Source organism: Daphnia pulex, chromosome 1 (genome assembly GCF_021134715.1).
Source record: "Daphnia pulex isolate KAP4 chromosome 1, ASM2113471v1".
In the NCBI taxonomy this organism is placed as follows: Eukaryota; Metazoa; Arthropoda; class Branchiopoda; order Diplostraca; family Daphniidae; genus Daphnia; species Daphnia pulex.
This window is the reverse complement of record NC_060017.1, coordinates 7,805,794-7,824,247: the sequence shown is the minus strand read 5'-3', so window position 1 is coordinate 7,824,247 and position 18,454 is coordinate 7,805,794. Positions and strand designations below refer to the sequence as shown.

The following is an 18,454-nucleotide window of genomic DNA, read 5'->3' as shown; positions in this document are numbered from 1 at the left end:
TATACAGACATGTATAAGGAGGTGAGCGTACAAATATTGTACCATTTCCTGCACTCGCAGTGCACTCGGTTCGACAGAGATCTCAGCGTTCATCTCTTCCATGTGCATCCAGCAGCTCCCGTCGTCATTATCCCACTTGTGTGTACAACGTTTGAAGAGCTGAAACGTCCTCAAAGTGGTTGGTTCTTTGTTAGTTCACCAAGCAATAACGAGCGTTGAAAGACCATAAGGACTTGAATACACATGTATAACGCTGCTGTATAGAACAAATGAACGATTGAAAATTCGTTTGCCTTTGGCGCCAGTTTTTCAAACGAGACTTGTGCATCTCAGCTTTTCAATTAAGACATTCAAAAGAACTCTGCATGTGGATATATTATCAATCAAAGGGGACATACATATAGTATAGAGGTCCCCCCAGGAGCATCAGTCGATATTATATCGCACTATAGATACAGTATATAGGCCTATATCTATTATCTATGTGATGATTCGCTTCTTATCTTTTCGCCTTTCTTTTATTCTCCCTTCCAGGCAATCGGCACATAGTCGTGATGGCGTTTCGTGAGCGAGCAGCCCCACTATGGCCCTATATAAGCGTTTGACGGCCTCGTCTATAAGAGTTGATTGGATCATCACTCGAGAGAGATTAAGGCCTTTTTTCTCTCTCTCCCTCTTCTTATTCTATATCGGCGACCATGTTCTTTCTTGGCAAAGAAACCGCTCCCCAAATATAGGAAAAGTGAGGAACAAGAACGAGCTATAGCACAGCCACCCCTTTATAATAATGTTTGGAAACTATATAGGCCTATGCGGTCGATGGGAATCTAACAGAGAAATCGCTCGGCTGATGGGAGAATCATTTGCCACAGCTCGTCGTCTTCTAATATGTAGAGAGAGAGAGCTATAGCCATCGCGACAGCCCAGCAATCATCGATTGATTCCCGACATCTAAAATGAGATTTCAACCTACTGCGTTTGCCAGCACAGCACACGGCCGACAAGGACCCTATATATAAACAGTTTCTGTATATTTATATGATGGCGGGGGGCGCCAATTTCTGATCAATGTCAATCGCGAGGTCTCTCTCTCTAAAGTCATTCCTCTTGGAAATCTCTTTGGCGTGTCTCATCTTTCTGGGCCAGCATCATCGTACATGTATATAAATTGTCCGTATAAATATATAGATATTACATAGAAAAGGCCGTGGGCTATACACAGCTGATGACGAGCCTTAGACTTTGGATCTCTCGTCCGTTTGATGTGTCCTGGTTTTCTCTTCTCTATGCTGGGGTCTACTAATATTATCATAAATACTTTTGCCATATGACGCGAGCTATATAGGGACGTAATATGATGAGTGCTGCTGATGCGTGCTGCTATGGCATTGCTTGGGCTGTGCTGTGTATTAGTTTGTATAGGCCAGCGGGATTTTCGCGTTCGGAGCAGCACATGAGCCACAAGCACAGCTGATGAATTCCCTTGGAAAAAGACTCTCTCAGCTCTCTCTCTCTTATTCCGCCTCTATGGTTTGATAGATTTGAATAAATGAATAGCAAGTCAAATTGATGATGACGGGCCCAGTCAGGCACGCGGACCTATATACATGTTTTGAATATCCATTCGTAATATTATATATAACCATTTGGGGCCATATTACATGCGCCACAAACGCCAATGTAACACAACATATACTTGGCAGGAATTTCATTTTCCAGTTTCTATTCAGAGAAGAGCGAAATTTGGCTTAATGACATACTTTAAATAATAGTACACAGCACACAGCAACTTCATATAAAGACTATATTCATTTAGTTTATAGCTTGCTGCTGGCCTTATACAAGAGAGAGACGTCGTTACAATAATCACCAGTCATTATCTGCTGGCTGGCTGGTTGCGGCTGATTGAGGCTAAATTGAGCCAAATTGCTCGCCTTTTACACGAGCCCATTTCACTAGATTGGCTATTTCGAAATCTTGCCAGCAGGTTATTTCTGGATTGAATTGAAACTTTATAATATTGGGGTTATAATGTATGCTTTTAAATAAAAGAGAGGCAATGCCATCGAGTTCTATTCAGATTGATCTCTTGACTTTTGATTGGATGATGGATCCAATAACATTTCTCAATTCATGAACTGCAGTTTACCTTTTTTGCTAAAATAGCAAAGTTTTTTTCACCTACGGCACTTAATTCTATATGAATGGAATGTAAGAGATAGATCGAGCGGATATATACCAAGTTATACATAAGAAGAATCCCTTCTAATCAATGCAATCACTTGCAAATGAGTTCAGAGAAAAACTACGTACAAAATTAACGCAAATCGAGCATCTAATACAGCACAGCTAGCGTTCTATACATCACAGTTTGCCACAGCGAATCAAGCCCAGCAATGCGCAAATATATAGTTTGTGCAGTTTCCGTAAGGAATACCCAATATAAACTTGGTTAGATGTATAGACTGTACATATTTATAAAAGCTTTTGGCTCGTTCGTTCTCTTTACATAGACGATGCATCTCCAACTTTTTTCTTTTCCCTTTTGCCAAGAGAAGTACAGTATAGTACATACAGCAGCAAAGCAATTTCTATATCTAGCTATATAATACATGATGTGCCGTACACACTTTTCAGCCCATGCACATGCACAGTCAGCCGGCAGGAGCTTTATATATAGGACGCGGCACGGTCTATCAAATCGATTGGGCGTTTTCTGCTGGGAGCCTATATATATAATATGGTGATTTCCCCCAGCAACTTGATGTATATTTCGTTTAGAGATGCAGCGGCACATACGTTTATAGACCAGAGTTGATTTCTCCAGCAAGATCTATAGGCTGTATATAGAGAAGAACACACGGCCATAATTCTCGCACAGCAGCACAGCATCAACAACTTCGGCCCAGCCAAAAAGATAGGAGAGAAGCAAGTCGGTTCTTATATAATTCACCCCGGCACAGCATCTCCTATTATATGGCAGCAAAGTCGAGTGATGGCCCAGCAGCACTGTGATGTGGAAAACGGATCGATCAATGTGTCCCTTACAAGTTTTTCGTTTCTGAGATGCCAGTAGAAAATGGAAAAGATCAAAATGATAATGGAGGATGAAACTATATTTTAGACCCGCGCCATTTTCGAAAACTTGCGTCTCAAAAGTCTTGGGCTCTACATCTGCTCTCACAGCAAGGAGAGAGACTGTATAGTACATTATTATATTAGTAGGTTAACCTCTCGGTATATGGCCCGTCACCCGGCCGTTTTCCCTTTCAATTTCTAGTTGAAACCAAAGTTGATGTGAAGTTAGATCCAGAAAATGCATCAGCTGCTTTGAATCGAATCACAGTTGATGGATGATGGGATCATGATGGGTTCAATCTTGTCCAGCAACTACGAAAATGTTGAGGTAGTCACAGCAGCATGTAACACGTGAACTATTGATGTAATAATGGACCGTACCAACCCTTGACAAAAGCGTTTGAAACCTACCTATAGACTAAATCCTCCAAGAAACCGCATAAGAAATTCTTATATGTACGCAGAAGAATTTCGAATGTAAACTATGGCCTACTGCGTCACGTGACTCCTATTTTATATGCTACATATATGTGGATAAAATAAAAGCACGAAAGAATAAAAACAACTTTTTGGGGAATTCGGAACGAAATGTTGTAATGTAATAATGCGGGTGAGCGCGACCGTCACAGCACAGCCGAGCTGAGAGGGCCACTCGTAAAATATCAAAAGCGTCACCTCTATACATAAGAGATACAGAGACGCCCAGCAGCAGCAGCCAATTAAAATCTTATATAATTGATGTACAGATGAAAGTTGGAGAACGAAATCCATAAGTGCGCTGATTTACTGCTGTGCTGCTGCGCTCAATCATTTCCTATTTATTATCCGATTGTGTAACATCATTTTCGACGAGTTCCGCTCATCATCAGCACGTCGAGTCCCCAGCAACTCATAGATTGAAATTTTCCAGCAAAGGTTGAACTACTATCATATTTTGACAGCTATTATTTAACCTACTTGCACATATGGATAATAATATGCAGTTTGATGTTGTGCAATAATAACTGCCGCGCGGGTGCTTGGGGTGCAATTTTCCCGTTGTCTGTCCGTTTATTTTTTGGTTTGTTGATATTGGTTCACGCTGCTGCTGCTGCTGCTGGGCGCTCGGGGGGCGTCGTCTATACAACGCGGCCATCCCAGCAGCAGCATATAAAACGTTAACACGCCAAAGCGACTGTTTACACGCAGTTGGATATAGCGCACCCATCTCGATCTTATTCTCTATATATTTATCGTCCAATAGTTGACAGACATAACAAAAGGAGAAAATATATATAAGAACAACATCGCGGGAGGCTCGGCGGCCAGGCTATATTATATGCGTGATGTTCGATGTTCTGGATGATGGCTTGACGTGATGTGCCATACATTCACGCAGACAATCTTCTGTCACCGAAGCGGACCGGCAGCACAGCATCAGCCCAGCAGCTGCTGCTCGGCTCTTGTATTTATTTCCCAAATATGTTGGTGCTGCTGTAAGGCCTTCATCATCGCACAGTAGACAGACATATGTGATGAGATATAGTTTATTCCTTATATATATTTAGGCCTCCTCCTGCATGTGCAGCAGCAGCGTTCGGCCTTTGACTCTTTGCGATATGAGAGGCTGTTGATGTGTGTGTGCCGATCGATCACGACTACCCCCATCAACCCTATGGGCACATCACGCGCGGAGCTGCTGGCATAGAGATCCTTTAAAAAAATCGCTGGACCGCAAACTATTGCGCGTCTCTCTAATATTATATACGGCGCCTTCACTCCCCACTGCGTGTTTTCTCAACTAACATATATAATCGTCGTCTGCTGTGTGTGTATAATAGCTCGTCTTTTTATACATCATCTAAATAGAGTTCTAGACTCGCGCTAGTCTTCCTCTTTTGTCCATCATTTCCAACCGGCTCTTAAACATGTCGAAATAATCATATTATATAGAAGAGCTCGTCTATTTATTTTTGCTATTAGAAATATCGACTGTCTTATATTTCTCCCGTGTATGAATTCGCGTGCCATGCAGAGAGTTCTGTAGATATTTTTGTTGCGCAGCAGTCGGATTATTATATAGAAGGCCCTGGCGATGTAAATGCAAATTCCTTTTGTTTCCCACCATCGACCTATATAGGCTTGCAATGCCAATGGCAGTTGCGTTGCATAATAGATAGATTATGTCATACATCAAAGGACAGTTATTCATTAATATCCCCCTGTCTAGTGCACAATGGCCGTCTCGGTGTATATGAATATCGATGCGATTGCTGTGCACAGCTTATATACGTAGATTCTTAAGTATTGAGCAGCTCTTGTGATTGGGAGATTAGGGCCTATATGGTATATAAGGACCCGGCCCACGGGATGAAAGTTGTCGTCACCCCAGCACGACCAGCAGCATCATATCGGTCGGCCTTATTCAACTATCGCAGCTCCGTGCGTGTTCATCATCGCAGATATCGACGGTTGTCTATACAAGGACCCAGCACTTATGTGAACCCTATCCGTATTTTCAAAAAATATGAGACCCTTTTATGTTTAGTATTATTTTTAAAAATATTATTTGCCGGGGGACAAAAAGGTGTGTCAAGGTGTAGATATGGAGGTACGCCAAAGCAGCAGGGCTTGAAGGTTGTAAAAAGATTCACGCCGATTCCTTTTTATTTATTTCCTTTTTCAAATATTTTATTCTTGATATTGTATGTATAAAGGCCACGGGTGAATTCAACTGTCATCTGGGCTGGCTGATGTGCTGTGATGACTTTGCTGCATGCGCCTCGATCTTTCTGTATATGCATTCGATCTGCGCTCTACTTCACTTCCAACTTCTTTTCACGCTGATTTTACCTCACATCTGATTGGCTCCTATAGCCGGCGGGAAAAAAACAAAATTGGAATTGGAAACTTGCTGCTGGGCGGGACGCAGTAGGTACGAGGAAAAAGTTTCTTTTTATTTCTTTTTCGATTATTTCCATCGTTGATTTTGTCATGTGTTATTGCGGTGAAAAAGTATACTAACAAGTTTCTCTCTTATTCTCTTGTGATGTATTTCTTGATACATTTTGTTTCTAGGTATATGTATCGACAACCGGGCGGGATTTTGTCCCGATCTCAAAATCAAAAAGAAAAAGGACGACAAAAGGTTTATTTGTTTTTTTGTCGGCCTCTATATACTGATGCTGTATAAGAATCGGCACACACAACAAATGGATTTCAGTTTGGGTTGTTGAGCCAAAGCGACCCACACAACCATCGGCGTATTAGAGAGTAGATTTTTCTCTCTCGTCCTTTTATATAATAGGAAGAAAACAATGCGTGTGCATTTTTCAAGAGCATTTCCAATGAAAAGTCTAGAAGGCAAATGTCGATTGTAATCCTTATAATACACAGAGAATTCCGGGAATCATCTCAGAGCGAAAGACTACATAGACCCGGGGCTCCGGCTGATGCAGCAGAGTCCTGCTGAATGGTTAAACGCCCAGCAGCAACAGTTTCTCCAGCAGCATCGGCCAAATAATGCAGCAGGGCACAGCAGCAGCAGCATTTCAAAGTATCTACTCTATCAAAGCTAAATAAGCCACAGCAATATATAATAAGGGCATTGCGCCTCGAATGGATGCCAATGGATGGAATAATAGCGCAGCAACTTGTACATGTTTAGTAGTAGACAGTAGACGAAGCTGGATCCGTTTCAATAATCAAAGTGGCCGCGCCAGCATCATCAGCATCAGAAAATCTAATTATCTCTCTATGTAGGACGATTATATAGGCTAGCTGCTGTGATTTCATATATAGACATCGTCTGCTGCTGTCCAGCTATTTAGTATCGCCCTGGATGTTTACGACGTACTGGACACTGGACAGCATTTCATGGATGCGCCGTAAAAGCTTCTTTTTAATACACAAGCGACACGCCTATTAAAACAGATAGCTACACAGCAGCAGCAGCAGTAATAGCAGTAGCAAGTGAAACACTATTTTTTCTTGATTCGACTTGATGTGTATCGCGTGATTGTCTAGATGATGGACATAACCATCAAACAACATCTTATATCTCTTGTATACACTTGTATTTTATATAGCCTCTGTCTGGCTGGCCTTATATAATAGCTGCTCTGTGTGTCTATATTATATAGATCCCGCGGCCGGTCCACTTTCGATTTTCTCTGCTCTGCTCTCGTGCTGGGCGATGGAGGGATGACGCGAGGTTTTTCGATCAAGATCTTTTCGTCGTCTGGTCGCCCCCGCCCGGCCAGGCCGGCATAGGAAAAAAAAAGACGTTAGACACGTCCGAGTATCAAAACAAACGGCCGCTACGCGTACATAAATATTAGTGGTGTCTACCGGCCCAGCAGCGCCCAGCGCCCAGCAGCAGCCAAGTCTGTCCGAGACAGTCTGTGGGATAGTATACGAAAGAGGTGGGCGAACGTGTCTTATAGCCCCACGACGCCGATAAATCCATTCGAGCCCATCTGCTGTGCTGCTCTCGACTGTGTCTTATTTCTTCTTGTTGCCCAGCCGATGCTGAAATCCATACGTGTGTTATAGGTGTATAGAGAGAGCGATATCCTCCGGAGAAGGATTGATATAACATACGTTCATCTATAGATATTGCCGTAAATTCCAAGTGGATGCCAGCAAAGGCGGTTAAGGGGGGAACAGCAACGATGCGGCGCCAATTTCAAATGTATGGCAAAAAGCAGATCTAATAATACAGGAGCTATATCGGTTTTATATCTATATATACATCTATGCAAATATTTATCATAAGGAAATAGAGCGTAGAGAGAGAGTCAAATGTTTTTGATGTTTGTTTCCATCATTTTGGGCTTTTTTGGTTTGTTTGTTTGTTTTTTCCTTTTTAAAAAATAAGAAAAGAAGAAAAAGAGATTAGAGGAGGAGGCGGTTCCGGTTGTTTTGCGGTTGGGTCGGATGCCAAAAGAGAGGGGGGGGACAGAACAGACAAACACATCACGGTGAGTGGATTTTTTCTCCATCTCTGCCTATATAGCTGCTGCGGCTGTTTATATGTATGTATATACTCTTGATTGTATGTGTCCGCCCACATTCAATTTCCCAGTTCTCCATCCGGATGGAGTTTAGATGCCGAATAGCCAACAAACAAAAAAAATGATGTAAAAAGCAGTATTACTGCTGTATGGTATATACCATCTAAATGCATTTGCTGGAATGAAGGGAAACGGATTATTCGCGGTGGGTTTGCCGGTTCGTCTGATGTAATTCCGCCCAGATTAACTCGCTGGACGAGTACGTCATACAGTTCACCGTGGACGGAGCCAAATTGGGCTGGATCTATATAGGATCCACGGTACTCCCCCCAAAAAATCCGTCTGATATTACAGTTAAAGATAATGCATTTGCCAATAAAAAATAATAAAAAAGGGATAAAATAATCGGAAGTCTGTGCGATTCATTTCTGCCATTCTTCATCTTATTCGATTTTTTCTTCTCTGATACGATCGTGGCGGGAAATGTATATCAAAGAATATCAAAAAAGGAAGCTGCTGGAAAAAAGATCCTACTGTGCAAATCGACCGTGTACTATACATCAGCCCGTCACGCTATATACGCGGCCGTCTCTCTCGCTCCGTGTGCTCCTGTCTGCTCCCGTTTTTGCCTCACCACATCAGACGGGCGGAGAGACGACGACCAAAAAGGATGGAAGAAAGTTGTCGATACGGATCAATCGCAACACAACGCCGGATCCATCGAATAATATAAAAAGACATCCAGCAGCCAGCAGGACAGTTGCTGCTGGTCTCCCCATATACAGAAGAAAAAACAAACAACGAACCAGTATAACGACACAAGAAGAAGAAACAAAAAAGAAAAAACACACAGCCCAGCAGTATAGCGGAGAATCTATAAGGAAATCCTTTGCCAGGACGACGATATAGACAGAGTCCATTGGGCTATATAGACAGTCGAGCCAATCATCAGTATTACATCTCTAAAATAGCTTCTAGATAATATATAAGAAGATGGAGAGAGATACTTTTTTTTCACTTGTGTCTTTTCTCTCTTATTTTCTCTCGGTTTGCTGGCTAGGCAATATATAGGGAGCACAGGCAGGAGGTATTAAGGAAACCGGAACTTATTGGGAGATGCGCGGCCGACAGCAGTTTCTTATAGACTCCCCCCCCCCCCCCCTATATAACAGTTTCTCCCTTTTTTCTTGTTCTTCTATTTCCTGATGTTCTTCGATCTTTTCTCATCAGTTTGCCGCCTCGTTTGCTGCAGCATAGACATGATGCCGGCCAGGCCCAGCAGCAGCTCAACACTCGAATGCATTTGGCTCGTCCGTTTTTTCCCCTTAATGCTCGTCACTCGTGCTGTGTATGTGCTGCACGGTAAGTTGACTCGGCGCTTGTTACATTATTGCGGCGCACATAGATCCTGCTGTGTATAGTTTTGTCCGACATTTTTACATGGAACAAGGGGCTGAACTGGTGGACGCTGAGGCTGGAGATTTTCTTCCCTGAGGGGAGAGAGTCCATCTCTCCTTGTTGGCGTTATTGTTTCCGCTAGGAAGAAAGCGGAAGTAAAGGAAGTGCTCGGCTCACGTCGAACTTACCAGTTCATTTTATATAGCGACGGCCGAGAGTATAGAGTGCAGCAGTAGAGAGAAGAAATAGATATAAAATACAACAATATGGAGCCACTGATGCTGCTGGACTGTACACTATGCGTGCGTACATGTAAGAACCGAGAGAGTATACATCAAGGTGTAACACACTATGTAGAGATGTAATGGTAAAAATCTATATAGATCTTTTTTTGGCCGGCGTCAAATAAGCTTTTCAATATTTGAACGATTCTTTGAATTATTGTGTTGACGGCCCCTTTGGCTGTCACGGCCCTGCACGGCATAAGTGGGCGTGAGTGGGTCGCGCCGTGTATATAGACTAGACCTAACCAGAAAAATGGCCGGCGCTATTTCTATATTTTCTTGGTTATTTTCAATCTTTCTTTCATTCATTCACATCTTTTTTCCTTCCTTTTTTGAAAAAATCTTTTTTTTTTTTTTGGCCGGCGAGTTTTGATTCGATCACCGGTCGACCTCCACACAAGACAACAAGAAGATCAATCAAACGCGCCAGCAACAATCAGCGATTTATTCGACAGGATGTACACACGGGCGGGAGGGATCGAAATGAGCAGATAGACTCGCAGAAACATCAAAGAGTTGGCCATTGATCAGCAAGAAAATAACAAGAAAAACAGTATAATGTGTAATAATATGGATTCTGAACTTTTTGTGAAATGAAGGTGGAAAAAATATCATCCATCCCCCCTTTTTCTATGTTAAAATTGTTGCTGGGAATCTCATCTTTGTATAGGAACCGGGCGAACGAAACACACAGCAAGTAGCTAATAGATGTATCACGTCTCTAGCCAATTAGCTAGGCTCTACACAGAATATCAGCACCAAGAATCGATTCAAAATTACTTACCTTTTGTCGTGTGTGAAATAGCCGATTTGAATGTTCAAGTTCACTGGATGTTGTCTACTATAGTTGGGAATATAACTGGGGTGCTGGGTGTCGGTGCTGGTTGTTGTCAACTTGATCAATCGAACTGGATATGAGCGAACTGTGAATCGAAAATGATTGGTAGAAATAATAAAAAAGTCTGATTCCAATGTGGAAGCGGCGGACGTGGTTGGAAACGCGTGCGCTCCGTCCCGGAATCGTCGAGTGACTGACTTGCTGGGTCTTGTTACGGCATCCGCCATGCACTCTCGCCACTATTCCACAGTCGACTGTCCCTGCCTGGAGGAGTTGAAAAAGAGGGAGGGATCTAGCTCTCTCTCCCAGCAGTTTGGCTGGGATATGTAGAATCCCGCCCACGGCTATGGATGGTATAGGATATGTATTAGCTATCCTGGATGGATGGATGGATGGATGGATGGATGGAAAGGGGGGTCGGGTCTATAAGATAGTACTATGTGAACATTTTCTATATATGGCCTCTAGTGGTGATGTTGGCAGCTTGCTAGCTCTGTTGAGGTCGCCCTGGAGAAAGCGGATGAAGCACACAGCATCCAGCAGCCGGCGGAATATAAAAAAAGAGGAGGCAGCACTTGAGTTAGCACAATAGTTGCGCTTGCGCTCTATATATCCTCTTCACATGGATGTTTGTTTTTCCTTATTCTTTTTCTTGTTTTTTGTTATTTCTGCCCGGCTCTAGCGCATCCCCAGAGGCCACAGAACCATCTATACTAAAGGTACAACAACAACAACAACAACAATAAAAACTGCGGATGACACGGAAGAAGCTAATCCATCCCTGAAATCCTTCTGATGGCCCAAAAACAGTCAAACAAAGTCATTATACAATAATCCATCCTGATGGCACCAATTCATTTGACTTTATCCCCCAAAATTTAGTCTAAAATATCAAAACAATAATTGATAAATGAAATCTAATAATAATGATAATAATAAAAAGAAAATACACATGACATTTTTCTGGCTAGACGATATAATAAACTGAATAGCGGCTGAATAGTTAGAGATGACAAAAGGGTGAGATGCTGGATGGTCTCATCTCTTTTTTTTCTTCTTCTTCTTTCATATGAAAAATATAGAAGAGAGAAAGAGAATAATAAGATGTATGCCGCGTGATTGTTGGCGTGTGATTTCAGTCGATCCCATTCACGCAGCACCAGCAGGATCGGAGCCAAGCAAAGCAAACGTGACGTTTTGTTCCAGGGACTAGAGATTCTCCCTGTGCCTTTTATGTATAAGGCCAGACGGTACTCCTCTCTTCCATTTATCTATTATTACATATAGATTTGTGCTGCTGGGCTGCATGTGTGTTATATAGTCGGGTGGTCTATATCAAATGCGTGTGTGTGTGATCTTTCGTGGCTCCTCTCTCCTCTGTGCTGTGTGTGTGTTGAACGGCGAAATCGATCACACGAGTGTAGGAAAGGGTGGGCTATCCACTTGACTCCCTGCGTGATCCTGTCAACCTCCTATACTGTGTGCAACTCCCATAGGAAACAGCCAAAACGAGTTGAACGAGAGTCACACGGCAGCAGCCAGGGCAGAAAGCCACGCCAGCCAAAGCAGAGCATATATAGAAAGTATATAGAAAGGAGAGTTTAAATAATGCCAGCATCCATTATTCATCGCGCTAGATCTAGATATCTCTCTACCTGACTGTGCTGGCCCGTCTCTCTTTTATCACGACTCTTAGACTCTTTTATTCTTTTCAGTCCCGTTTCTTTCCATCCTGGTGCACATCACGGCGGTGGCGGCTGCTAGGATCTATATGTCCTCGACTCCTGTTCAGCTGACGAATCGATTCACAGCACAGCACACAGTGCTCAGAGTCGCTGTGAAATGCACCTCGTCAAGGAGAATCACTAAGGCGACCCCCTTTTTGCCACCTGACGACGCCCGACCCCTTTTACCGGCGTCGTCGCTCCATACACGTGAACGCACTCGAATGTCTACAAGGATTCAAGTGGATTTCCTTCTCCCTTTAGCGCACGACAGACACCGCGTCTCGCCGCGTCCGGGTACATATTACTATATCTACTACAATATATTTAGAAAGCCCAATAATGTTGTGTGATTCAATTGGATCATTCAATTTCAATTAGATTGAATCAATAGGTAAACCACCACCGCGAAAAAGGACAGAACAATCGAAATATCTCACCTTGAGGCTTGAGCGCGTCGTCTTCTTTTGATTATTTCTGGCTCAATTCTGTTATTCATCACGTCACGCGTCTGCTGGCGCGCCCCAAAAGTTTTTGAACAAGTTGGAGGAGGCCTAGAGAGATAGAGAGACGTATACGTGAGCGGGTACTACACACATTTCGACATTTCAGGCTCTCGTCTGTATTTTTTTTTAGTTTTCCAACTACCGCCGCCGGCGCGTTTCATCAAAAGTCTAGACACTCACGCAACAACCAACAGCTGATATGTCTAATAGAGTTAAAATACACGAGTTATTATACATACAGTTGATATTGATACACACACAAACTTTAAACGCATTAGACACGTGAAATAAATGGCGGTGCGCAGTTTTTCTACGTTTGTTTTATAAGTATAACGTGAAAAGTTACGTAACAAAAAAATAAAATAAAACAGAAACTGTTGGGGGAACCAGAAAATAAGAGCCGGGTAAAAACTTTGTCGAATAGCAAATTATAGAACGCAGCGCTGAATAATTGACGGTGATGCCGAGGACGAGCAGAGTCTAAATTTTCATTCCTGATAGTTTTGTGTATGTACGTACGTATACGTACATATAGCGACGTATAGAGCGAGATATAAATTTCTCCCGGTGCACATTTTAGAGCGTGGCGTGAGCTTTTAGAGCTAGGTGTGTATTTTCGGTGCAAGTGCGTCGAGCAGAGGAGCGCCATATCCTTGCGATAATTGGAAAGCGTCGCCATGGCAGCAGATGTGCTCCATCAATTAAAGATATATAGAGAGCCAGGCGTGATGCGTTTCGCCGAAATAAAAGCCAATCATCTCACGTAGTTGTATAACCTTTTACTATTTTCCCCATTTTTATCTTCCAGTCAAATCTCCTTTTATTTATTTATTTATTTATTTCTCCATTTGTTTTTTTTTTGCCAGCTGCATTCAATAGAGGGAGATACATGTGTGTCTGCTTTTAATAATTTTTGGGGAGACGATCAAAGTTCGTCGTCCACCTGCGACCTGCAGGAGCCCCAAAGAATATTTCCAACTGTTCACGTAGATAAAAGAATTCAACAAAATCTGAAATGAATGCAACAAACAGGTTGAGCATTCTTTGAAAAGGTGCTCCTAATGAAGCTCCTAGCGGCAGCAGGAGAGTTGGTGAAGATGCGCTCGCAAGTCGACATCATTTGTGTGAAAAGGTCCATGTACTGAACTCGGCCAAGTCCATTTGGACGTGATTGAGTGAAGTGTAATGTGTACAAAGAGAGAGGCTCTATTATACGGATTGCGCAATCGAACTTTGGGGCTCCTTTTCTTTTAGTAGAGTAATGTACTAGGCTATTCGTGAGAACCGTGCCAGAATGAGAGATTCGCCCCTTTTATAATACGCCAAGTCTTTTTTTTTTATTTTTTCACGATGAATTGCGTCCACTTTACAACGGATTATGCCCATCAATTTGACCGTCAAACCGACCGAATTGAATCCACCGTCGTATTATTTTCTATTTTTCAAAAATTTCTTCCCTCAAAGTTTTTTTTATATTTTTGCCTGGCGCTGTTCAATCAATCAGATGATTGGATTGGGAAGACATTTTCGACGTGTTCAAATGTGGGCGCAACGTTCGGGGAACCGGAACGCCGCGGCGATGACAAATTGCTGTCGACAACCAATTCGTTTGTTTGTTTGCTGGCTCGAAAAAAATTTCGCGAGCGAATCCATTTTCTCATTTCACGGGCCTTTGGCGGAATTTCGACGATCGATTCGCCATTTAATCGACCTGACAAAATGGCCTAGAAAAAACAACAAAAATCCTTCGTTTGGCATTGGAAATCGATGAAATTTTACCAAACAGTTTACAAATCGACTCACAGATGGCGTCTAGGATTCTCCCTCCACAGAAAATGGATCCAACAAGCTCCTCCCATCTTTTTCCGGCCTCCGTGTAGTTCCCATTCCCTCCACACAACTCGTGCAGACAAGACTGGCGTAGAGAAACGTCGATCCCGCTGTAACAATTTATTCCATTTGCACTGCTTCGGCGTTGCACTACACAAGTTTCTTTCCAGACGAAACTTTCACCCATTTCGTCGTATCATCACCGACTTTGGCTGCTGGATTATTGAAACTTGATCCAGCTTACTTTTTCTCCAATCAATCATCCAAAGAAGGAAACCTTTTCATATTTCCGTCGTTGACATCACGTAAAACTCCACACCTGAAGGATGTACACCATTTCCAAAGGACCTAGTCAAATCGTGGCCAAAACCCGGCGAGGTAAGCCTCATTTATTATTAATTTCTAGAAGAATCATTTCCTTGTATGTGTGTGTAGGGGGGGGAGGGGATTTTCTACAGAAAGAGAAAATTGTTATTTTGAAAATGTCTGTGGGTACACACACACACGATAGTGCGTGTGGATTGAGACTTGGAAATAAACAGGTCAAAAGGCACAGGTACACATTGTGGATTTTGAACCTCCTCGCTCGTGATCTTGATATTTTAACTTAAAAAATTTCTATTCGTGAAATGTGGCCATGCCTCTTTTGGACAAGTGAAAAGAAATGTAAACGTTTTGGAACAGGTCCAAAAGACGTTCAGTTTGCTGAATCTTTTTCCTTTGTCCGGCTCGACTGTTGTGTCTGTTACGTAACCACGATGGAAGCTGCAGCCGAAGAAGATCTACTAACAAGTTCATTTTTCTTTTCAAATGTAACAGGATTGGCGCAGAAATTGGAGAGTTTGGACACAATTCGCGACATGACGAGGAAGAATTCCGATTCGGATGAAGTGGAATCTCTGGGCTCCATGAGGTGAGTTTATTTAGCATAATAACTGCGACACACATCTCGAGTTACTTGGCTGACGCAATTAACTCTTTTCATCTCGTGTTTCTTTTGATATTGTCAGCCCACCGAGACCTGTATTCCAAGCTGTGAGCACGACGAATAAACGCCACTTTCACAGTAGTCACCGACATCACCACCATCACCAACAGCCTGAAATCCTCACGAGGAGTCAACAGGAATTAATCAAATACGTCTACGACAGTAAGTTTAAACATTTATTTCGAATTGTGTTTAAACAACCCTGTCGCCATGGGGGCGCCTGGTTGTTTTTTGTTTCGCCAGATTCTTTTTAGTCGGAAAACAAACATTGAACTTTTTAAAAGAAAACATGGAGCTTAGCTATCGATATAGTTGGGTCGGACATTTTATGGGGTAGTCTATTGTGTGAATCTCTGAACGAACGGAGAAAGATGGAACCACACGTTCTCTATGGCACCAAGGCCTCTTGACGTCAGCCAACTCTCTGTAGCCCGGCGAAACCGACCAATGAGCAAACTGGATACGAGAGGTGTGCTTGCCATAGCAGGAAAACAGATAACACACACACCAAACCGGTTGCGTTGTCATGGCAACCGAGTCTTGGCAACGGCCAAATTTTTTCTTTTTTTTTCACGCTTTCTATGATCGATCCTTAAAGAACACGCCTCAAATATCGATTCGTTGGGGGCCAGGAGAAATTCTATTTCGAGTTTTTTCCCACCCGTCTTGAAACTTGTCCTCCCAACTCCCGCCCATCGCCTCGTGCACGTGAGTTGCTCGAGTCATATTTTACTGACAAAAATGTTGTTTTGTTTGAATTCCATTGCAGGATGGCAGCGAGTGAATCGAGAATTGAAAACATCAACTGTGCCAACTGCCGAGGGTAAATGTTGCGTCACACAATTTAATTCAGCTAATTATTTTGACTTTGATGTTAATGGAGTCGTTTTGTACACACGACAGGTACCTCCGTGACGTATTACCAGGACGCCAGTCCTAATCCAGCCCTTCAAGGTGAGAATCATTTGCATAGTCTCTTATCTAATCATAATGGTCTAATAATTTTTTACGACGTTGTTTACAGATTTCGAACCTTTCGACCTGGAGGGATGGTGGGGCCGTCGTCTCTACCACACGCTGACACAATCCATTTGAAAGCCAACCGGCCATCAGGGTCTCTACACAAAAAAACAAATGCCGAGCGAGCTATGACCTGTAAAAGAAAAAAGAAAACCATTTTCTCATCACCTTGAAGAAACACAAAAAAGAGAAAGAAGAAACAAACTTCTTGGAAAGAATCCTGCCGAGAGCACCCTGACGAAGCCGTAGAAGAAGATGAGATTTGAATGAATGATTAAAAGGAAATAATAATAGGCGTGAGTGTGGGGAGTAAGGAAAGAGCGAGACACACAAATAATGTAAAACATCAGGTGAACCGGAAAGTAGCTGCCATATCTTTCGTTTAAAAATATTTTTATTTTAGTCGCCACACATCTGGTAGAGAGAAGAAGAATCCCTCCCTGTTCTCGTCGTCCCCTTTAGTTTCTCCAAGAATCCGATCCACTTAAAGAGTGCTCACGTTACTTGGTTGCGGGCTGCTTTAAGTCAATCGGAAACGGGTGAACTGTTTGGGGGAGGTCCCCCTCCAAATATTTTTTTTTCTCTTCTCGTAGGATTTTTCTTTGTTCGTGGTTGATGGTCGGAACTCATTAGAAGAATGTGATACTAGTTGTGGGGGGGAGAGAGAAAGACATAAAAATGGAAATCTGTAGTGAGAGAGAAGGTTGGAAGAAATGAAAGTCAAATGAGCACCGGACTTGCCCCCGTTGTTGTACGTTCGTCCCCCGAGTCTTCTATTATATTTACGATACGATCGGGTTTCTTTTCTTGTAGACAACATATAAGGGCACACACACACTAAAAACTTGACGGCCATTTTGACCTACCCCCCGACCTTGGGTATTTTTTTGTTTTTTGATTTATTTGAATCAAATGATTAATTTTTTTTCTGTTTTTTTTTATTCTGGTTCATTTGTTTTCGAATGAATGTGTGAAAGCATGTCTGTCTGGAGAGCAGCTGAATTGATGATGATAATGTAGTTATGATTTGAAACAATATTAAGGCATGAAAACATGTGACCTGACTCTGTCTCCCCCCTCATATACTGATTTAATAATGTGTAAAGGGTGTGGTGTTGAGGAAATTGAACCGGGTGGAGGGATCCAGCCCCTGTCGAAGCCTTACGCCTTTTGAAGGATGTGCGGATTCGCGCGTTTACTATTTTGAATCCGCACATCCGGTAAAAATGCGTAAGACTTGCGACGAGGAATCTCGCGTATACTTCCACGGTAGTAGTGCCATTCGTTTGGTTAGTTGAAAGGGAAAAACCCAAAAAAGAAAAATTTTCGATTTTTCCGTATCAAACCCCCCCCCCCTCCCACCTTCGATCATCTCTCGATTGTAGTCGCAATTGTTCAGTTGACAATATAAGAAAATGCTATATCTATATAAAAAAAGAAACATGTTATCTTTCTTTGTTTTTATTACTTGTCTCATGATGATGGGGAAAACCTTTTCTGGAAAGTTACTTGTTTAGACTTTAGACCACGCGAGAAGAAGATCTCGTCCGTTGACCTGTTTTGATTGTGTGATAAGATAACGATGGGTGAAGGGGAAAAGGCCATGGCAACAAAATCTTCCGCTTTCATAAGAGACCCACCCTAATAACCCGAAGGTATGGACGAACTCTGTAGCTCGATTTTTCTTTTTGAAAAACACGAAGAGAGAGAGAAAAGACAACAAACCTTTCTCTAGTACCTAGAAATAATGATGCCCTTAAAACATTTGTTGTTGTTTTTGGTTTTTTCCGTTTC

General features: G+C 42.5%; 2 protein-coding genes across 2 annotated transcripts in view; one reads left to right on the top strand and one right to left on the bottom strand.

Annotated features, from left to right (window-relative positions):
• Positions 1-10,853, bottom strand: part of LOC124205613 — a 29,117-nt gene extending 18,264 nt beyond the window's left edge. Inside the window, exon 1 of the mRNA XM_046603098.1 lies at positions 10,539-10,853. The gene's annotated coding sequence lies outside the window, so the exon portion shown is untranslated. The remainder of the gene's footprint in view (positions 1-10,538) is intronic.
• Positions 10,854-14,677: 3,824 nt separating this feature from the next.
• On the top strand, positions 14,678-16,761 carry LOC124193718 (mapk-regulated corepressor-interacting protein 1-like). Its single transcript, XM_046587690.1, has 6 exons — positions 14,678-15,030; positions 15,472-15,565; positions 15,663-15,802; positions 16,410-16,463; positions 16,544-16,594; positions 16,665-16,761. Exons 1-6 carry the CDS (start codon positions 14,979-14,981, stop codon positions 16,733-16,735), a joined length of 462 nt encoding a protein of 153 aa, XP_046443646.1. The 5' UTR covers positions 14,678-14,978; the 3' UTR covers positions 16,736-16,761.
• The last annotated feature ends 1,693 nt before the right edge of the window (positions 16,762-18,454 follow it).